The sequence below is a fragment of the Meles meles genome, chromosome 7 (genome assembly GCF_922984935.1).
Source record: "Meles meles chromosome 7, mMelMel3.1 paternal haplotype, whole genome shotgun sequence".
In the NCBI taxonomy this organism is placed as follows: domain Eukaryota; kingdom Metazoa; phylum Chordata; class Mammalia; order Carnivora; family Mustelidae; genus Meles; species Meles meles.
Genome location: NC_060072.1, coordinates 93,167,413 through 93,175,132, shown reverse-complemented (window position 1 = coordinate 93,175,132; position 7,720 = coordinate 93,167,413). Strand labels below are relative to the sequence as shown.

The 7,720-nt window shown below is 33.8% G+C and overlaps 1 protein-coding gene across 1 annotated transcript; it reads right to left on the bottom strand.

Moving 5' to 3' along the window:
* Positions 1-3,962: 3,962 nt before the first annotated feature.
* On the bottom strand, positions 3,963-4,901 carry LOC123946956 (olfactory receptor 6C74-like). Its single transcript, XM_046012858.1, has one exon. The coding sequence runs from the start codon at positions 4,899-4,901 to the stop codon at positions 3,963-3,965; it is 939 nt and encodes a 312-aa protein (XP_045868814.1).
* Between the last annotated feature and the right edge of the window lie 2,819 nt (positions 4,902-7,720).

The window sequence follows — 7,720 nt, the reverse complement described above, 5'->3', positions numbered from 1 at the left end:
TACACTGTTGGTGGGAATGCAAGCTGGTCCAACCACTCTGGAAAACAGCATGGAGGTTCCTCAAAATGTTGAAAATAGAACACCCTATGACCCAGCAATTGCATTACTGGGTATTTACCCTAAAGATACAAACATAGTGATCCGAAGGGGCACGTATACCCGAATGTTTATAGCAGCAATGTCTACAATAGCCAAACTATGGAAGGAACCTAGATGTCCATCAACGGATGACTGGATAAAGAAGATGTTGTATATATACACAATGGAATACTATGCAGCCATCAAAAGAAATGAAATCTTGCCATTTGCGACGACGTGGATGGAACTAGAGGGTATCATGCTTAGTGAAATAAGTCAATCGGAGAAAGACAACTATCATATGATCTCCCTGATATGAGGACATGGAGAAGCAACATGGGGGGTTAGGGGGATAGGAGAAGAATAAATGAAACAAGATGGGATTGGGAGGGAGACAAACCATAAATGACTCTTAATCTCACAAAACAAACTGGGGGTTGTGGGGGGGAGGTGGGGTTGGGAGAGGGGGAGGGGGTTATGGACATTGGGTAGGGTATGTACTATCGTGAGTGCTGTGAATTGTATAAACCTGGAGATTCACAGACCTGTACCCCTGGGGATAAAAATACATTATATGTTTATAAAAAAAAAAAAATGGAAGGGGAGGCGAACCATAAGAGACTATGGACTCTGAAAAACAACCTGAGGGTTTTGAAGGGTCATGGGTGGGAGGTTGGGGGAACAGGTGGTGGGTAATAGGGAGGGCACATTTTGCATGGAGCACTGGGTGTTGTGCAAAAACAATGAATACTGTTACACTGAAAAAATAAATAAATTAAAATAAAAAAAAAGAAAGCACAGGAATGTGGGAATTTAACGAAAGTGTAATGGCAAACAGAATGAAAGTGATACTACTAATACTCTTTTAGTTATCACTCAGAACACTCATTTTGTTAAGAAAATAAATGCCAGACATCTATCAGACAGGTCAATAATATCTGGAGAATAAACTTAAGACAAAAATTTAATAGATGGTCTCTGAAAAACAACCTGAGGGTTTTGAAGGGTCGGGGGTGGGAGGTTGGGGGAACAGGTGGTGGGTAATAGGGAGGGCACGTATTGCATAGTGCACTGGGTGTTGTGCAAAAACAATGAATACTGTTACACTGAAAAAATAAATAAATTTAAATACTGGAAAAATAAATTAAAAAAAAAGATAACAAGATCTTCAGTTGAAGTGATGAAAACTAACCTTCCTGAGTTTAAATTTTCACTAATCATTTTAGCTGTGTATCTTCCAAAATGATCTTAGTCACTCTCAGCTTTCTTTTGGTACTATACGTAATGCTAATAATAATTATATTGCAATATTGTTTCCATAATTATGTGATTTATATAGAACACCTAGCAGCGCATGCACTTAGTGAGTTGTCAACAAAATATAAATCTTATTTTTATATCATATTTGTTGTCCGGCCTACATCACTAGAGCAGCAAAGCTGGAAGATTTTTTGGCAAAGCATATCAGCACTTTAGGTGGATGCTCTCTCAAGAAGTTAGCTGTACCTGTATTTAAAATGCTGTATTACTTGTTAAAAACCAATTTAACAAGAACAGAAGCAAAAACAAAGCAAAATCCAGCAATAGTAAACTCTTTGGGCAATCAGGATTGGGAGATCAAATGTTGCAGTTCTAGTAGACATGATATAAGGTGTATTTCATAGGCAAAAAACAGAGATGGCAGGTGGTGCAACTGTCATCTGTCTGGGGTTGGGAATAAGTAGGAATGGAAAAGTCTTAGTTTAGAAGTGCTAGACCCTTATTAAGATTTAGAGAATCTGTGATAAATAACTTGTAAGTGACAGACATCTTAAAATATGTAAGAGAAGCTTTTTCAGAATAGCTCCAAAATAAACTAGTGGCTAAGTTGGACAATATGTTTTTTTTTCTTTTTTTTTTTTATTCAAATTCAATTAGCTGACATGTAGTATGTCCCTAGTTTCAGAGGTAGTCTTCAAAAATTCATCCGTTGCATATAACACCCAGTGCTCATCACATCATGTGACCTCCTTAATGCCCATCATCCAATGACCCCATACCCCAGACAGTATATTTTAAGCAAATTCATTGTATTTGGCACATTAATAGGATCAAAATAATCAGAATATTGAGATGGCCTTATTTTAGTTTTTCTTGTACAGCTGACACTTATACAACACAGATTTGACATGCACTGCTCCACTTACATGTAATTTTTTTGATAAATACATACAGTACTGTAAATGTAATTTTTATGACTTTCTTAATAACATTTTCTTTTCTTTAGCTTATTTTATTGTAAGAATACAAGATATAATATATATAACATATAAAATATGTGTAATAAACTGGTTATCAGTAAGTCTTATTCTATCAGTAAATCTTGACTATGTCAACAGTAGTCTATTAACAGTAAACTTTTCAGAGAGTAAAAAGTTATACACAGATTTTACTTTGCAAGGGACATTGCCCCAATCACTAAATCACTATGCTCTCAGGGGTCAAATGTATTAGACTGTCGCAATATGGATATACATATATGTATATGTACACAGATATGTACATGCACACATATATACATACATCTACAAACATACATGTATACATACTATGTGTGTATATGCATGTGTATACAAACACACACATATATATAATTACAACATTCTTGAAATCATATTTGTGACCCAAATATCTTTAAAGATGCAGTTCATTCTACAAGCTTTATATAAACATATAATAGTTCCAGTTGATTATATATGTAGTCTTCCTCCTGCTTATATTTTATTAATCTCCTTAAGATAGCATTATTCAAACATTTTTTTCTAAATAACTAGTTCCTATAGAATGCACTTTAGCAAAACAATCGCATTTTTAATAGACAATTTCGAAGATGAGTAACACCATTGATGACTAATCTCTGTTAAAATTTTATTATAATTTGTGAGATTAAGAGTCATTTATGGTTTGTCTCCCTCCCAATCCCATCTTGTTTCATTTATTCTTCTCCTATCCCCCTACCCCCCATGTTGCTTCTCCATGTCCTCATATCAGGGAGATCATAAGATAGTTGTCTTTCTCCGATTGACTTATTTCACTAAGCATGATATGCTCTAGTTGGGGGGAGGTGGGATTGGGAGAGGGGGAGCGGGCTATGGACATTGGGGAGGGGAGGCGAACCATAAGAGACTATGGACTCTGAAAAACAACCTGAGGGTTTTGAAGGGTCAGGGGTGGGAGGTTGGGGCAACCTGAGGGTTTTGAAGGGTCAGGGGTGGGAGGTTGGGGGAACAGGTGGTGGGTAATGGGGAGGGCACGTTTTGCATGGAGCACTGGGTGTTGTGCAAAAAGAATGAATACTGTTACGCTGAAAAAATAAATAAAATGGGAAAAAAATTTTATTATAATTACTTTAAACATAATTATTGCCAATAAAGTGTATTTTAAAAATATAAATGAATATAATTTTAAGTAAATTAAATGAGTATTTTCAGTAAATAAACTCACTGTGTTTAAGAAAATAAACCTGATCAAAAATTAAAAGTAGTAATAACCTTTGAATTGTGTGTTACAGTAAGCATAAATCAAATTAAACAGCATTTTGTAGTCTTGAGTAACTAGGAATTCAAGACAAAAGAGACAGACTGAAAAATGTGGCTTGATTTCTTTCCTATATCTAGAGGAAAAGGAAGTGAAATGAGAAAAAAGATATATCTAATGAAGAATATAGGGATATTAACTTCTGTGGAGCAAAGCTTTTGTGAATAAAACTCGAAAGAGATTAAGATGAGTATCATAGGGATAAAGGGGGGAAAAAGAGGAAACTATGTACTGAAAGCTACTAATGAATACACTGGTATTATAGGAGACTTCTTTGTTCTTTTCCAGTATGTTATGGAACAGGATACTCATTTGTTTGGAAAAGAAACAGTTTTGTGTACCACATTCATGAAGGCTTTCTTTACTTGCTGGTTCCGCAAAGTGTAGATGAAAGGATTCAAAAGTGGAGCCACAGATGTATTGAGCACTGCAATTCCCTTGGAAAAAGATGTTCTTTGTTTGACTGATGGTTTAACATACATGAAGATGCAGCTACCATAAGAAAGGGATATCACAATCATGTGAGAAGAACATGTTGAAAAAGCTTTTTTCCTCTGATTAGTGGAAGGGATTTTTAGAATTGTTAAGGCAATATAGGTGTATGATATTATCACCATCACCAATGTGACTATGAGTGTCACCAAAGCAGAGATGTATCCCATTGTCTCTAAGAGCTGTGTGTCTGAGCAGGAGATCTGCAGCAGGGGAGTTGTATCACAGTAGAAATGGTCAACAATGTTGGAGGCACAGAAGTCAAGATTTATGCCTAAGAGGAGAGGTGGAAAGATGACAAAAAAACCAGCAAACCAACAACAGAAGACAAGTTGAATGCAGATCTTACTGTTCATGATGGTTGTGTAATGCAGGGGCTTACAGATGGCAACATAGCGGTCATAGGACATAGCAGCCAGCAAGTAAAATTCAGATGCACCAAGAAGGAAGGCAAAAAACACTTGAGTTGCACAACAATTAAAGGAAATGGTTTTGTCTCCAGTTGCCATAGTAACCAACAATTTAGGGATACATGTAGTAGTATAGGAAATTTCTAAGAAGGAAAAATTCCGAAAGAAAAAATACATGGGGGTCTTGAGGTGAGTATCCACCAGGGTGAGTGTGATGATGGTCAGATTGCCAGTGACACTCAGCAAGTAGGTGAGAAGCAGAAAGACAAATAACACAACTTTCAGTTGTGGGTCATCAGTCAAACCTGCCAGGATAAACACTGTCACTTGTGTGTGGTTGCCCATTACTGTCCTCTATTTTTCCAGTTCTAAATAGGAAAGAAAAACAGAAAGAAATTGACAATCCCAGTGGAAAAATAAGAGTGATTTAATTGTCTAAAATAAAGTTAGCAAGCAAATTTCAGATAGAGTAACACAATGTTCATTCAGGTTTTGAAGAGGATATCCCAGGAGAAACAATAGTTTGCATTTCCAGAGCATCTGGACATATAATTTCATCTTTAATGCAGTTCTACTAGAGAATAACCTATGTGATGATAGCAGTTGTTGACTATTTTTATACAAGAGGAAATACTAGAGGGAAATTAGAGTAAGTTTTAAAGCATAGAAAAATGCTTCTTCTCTCTTGATTTTATGCAAGAGTTGAGATGGATCCCGTTTCCTGTTTATTTAAGAGCTTTTCCTTCTAGAACTAAAGTGATTATTGTCATTAAAAGTACATCAGAAAGTGGTTTTCATAAAGTACACACACCCCTGATCATGTCAATAAACAGGGTTACTATAGCTTTACCATTTTACTCAACTAATCAGATTCAAGTGCCTGATTCTTCTGTCATTACTTTCATGGCTAATGAGATACAATTTCAGAGAAGCGAATGTGAAATATCATGAATAATTTTATTTTCTGTCCTTAGTTGTATTTCCATCCCATCAATCCCTATTATAATCCCTACTCTTTCCATATTGTATTCTCAAACAAAATGAGTAGGAATAGTCTGGTAATTTTGGTGTGTGTAATAAAAAAAAAAAGTGCAGTTTTCCTCTAAAAGTTATGGTTCTGAAAAATGAAAAAAAAATTAAAAATGAGAGTAATGGATATATAAGTAGATAGAAATATATAAATATGGTTTCAGGAAATTACATGAGCAAGTAGAAAGATAAAGACAAAGCTTTATGGAAACCTAGAGATGCTATGGTTTTTAAAAATCGGATAGTGAAAGATGCCTGAATCAAATAAGCAGCAGGCTCTTGATTTTGGCTCAGGTCATGATCTCAGGATACCAGATTAAGTCCCACTCCATGTTCAGGATAGAGTTTGCTTCTTTTATTCTCCCTCTGCCCTTCCCCCTGCTCTCTGTCTTTTTTTTCTCTCTCAAATATATAAATAAATCTAAAAAAAAAAAGAAACAGAAGAGTGAGTTTATGGAAAAAATTAAAAGAAGTAAATTAACAAGTAAAAAATAAAAGAAAATTAAAACAAATTAGTAATAATCTTAAAATTAATAATATGTAAATTAGTAAGAATTAGTAAATTGAAATTATAAGAAAATGTTTATCATAAAATTTCTCCCCATCTGCTTCTATGCTTTACACTTACCATTTTATTCTCTGTCTAAAATACAGACTGAAAAGTTGAACAGTTGGAGGTCAACAGGGACTAAAAGAGATGAAGAGTATTGGGTAAGCTTCAAATATAGTGAATCACAAAGTAGGGCTTTCACAAAATTTTAGAAGACATATATTTCCTTATTATAAGGATATTCAAATATTTGACTAACAAGTAATTAAATAAATATTAACTATAGATAACTATGGTTATCACAACACATGGCATATATTAAGTGCGACAATCAGATTGTTCTGGTTTGCACAGCTATCAAATTGGAGATCAGGATTAAATTTGAAAGAGGATTTTATCCTAAGTTGTCCTCTGAAAAGTACAATTTCTACCAACAATTATAGGGCAACTTATAGTGCTTTTTTTTTTTAAATTAATGATTCTAAGGAAGATTTCTTTCTTCAATATCTTCATATAAAACACATAAAATAATTAAGATTTAATAATGGGACTCAGATAGAAGATATTTTCTGTTTTGAGAATTTTTATATAATTATTTCCAATCTCTAAAACTTACATTATTATTTCAAAGACATATAAATAAAAATAACCAAGTACAAATAAAATTTGTTTCCAGTTGTACCTAGAAGCATTTATAAGAGAATTCTCAGATAAAAAATAAGCTCTGTTGTCAGTCATATTAATAGTTGAGTGAATAGAAAAGGAGTGCTGTTTTTCCTCCACGTTCCTTTTACATTCACATAATTGTAAAGCGATGAATTATAAATTTTTCTTCATTTACACAAATTACTCCAAAAACAACAACTGTAGGAATGCTTACATCTAAAACACCTAAAGCACAGTTTTACTATATCAGGTTATTTCTTTGACTGACTTCAACAGATACACACACCAACCATCCTCCCAACAGGCATTGTAAGAAAGTTAACAAGGTCACATTACAAAACTGTTGGAAGGTAGACCTATGTTAGACATCGTGAATATTAATGAAATTTTTTAAAAGTAATGTTTTTTAATACTTAATTTTCATTGTATTCTTTTTTTCATAATTTTTCTTAATTCACAATATAAAGATTAGAAAAAGTAGGGTTAATACCATAATGGTAAAAACAGGAGAAAAAAGGTTAAAGCACATCTAATGGAAATATGGCCTTTAAACGTTAGATATACCAATTCTTTTCACCGGTTTGAGTCTTAAGTGAGTCTGCCAAAACTCTTAAAAATTAAACACTTTTTTTTGGAAGATATTAAACAGACTTTTTCAGACAAAGTATCTCTGTTTTAACTCTTTTATCATCGGGCTGAACAAACCACCACACTGACATTCCATTCCTTTCTGAAGGAATCTCCCTTTATGCCACGATCTATGATTTTTTTAAATCTATTCATAACTACTTTGTAAATGGCCTTAGGGCCTTTTTCCAGATTTGTAGACTAGTATATTATTTTCCCTGTTACTCTAATTTACTTATTTATGTATTGATGCTTTTCTTAGTATTATTCATAGTGCTATATAAAATTCATC

Coding starts and splice junctions, on each gene's coding strand:
- LOC123946956 (XM_046012858.1), bottom strand. CDS start 4,901: ATGGGCAACCACACACAAGTGACAGTGTTTATCCTGGCAGGTTTGACT.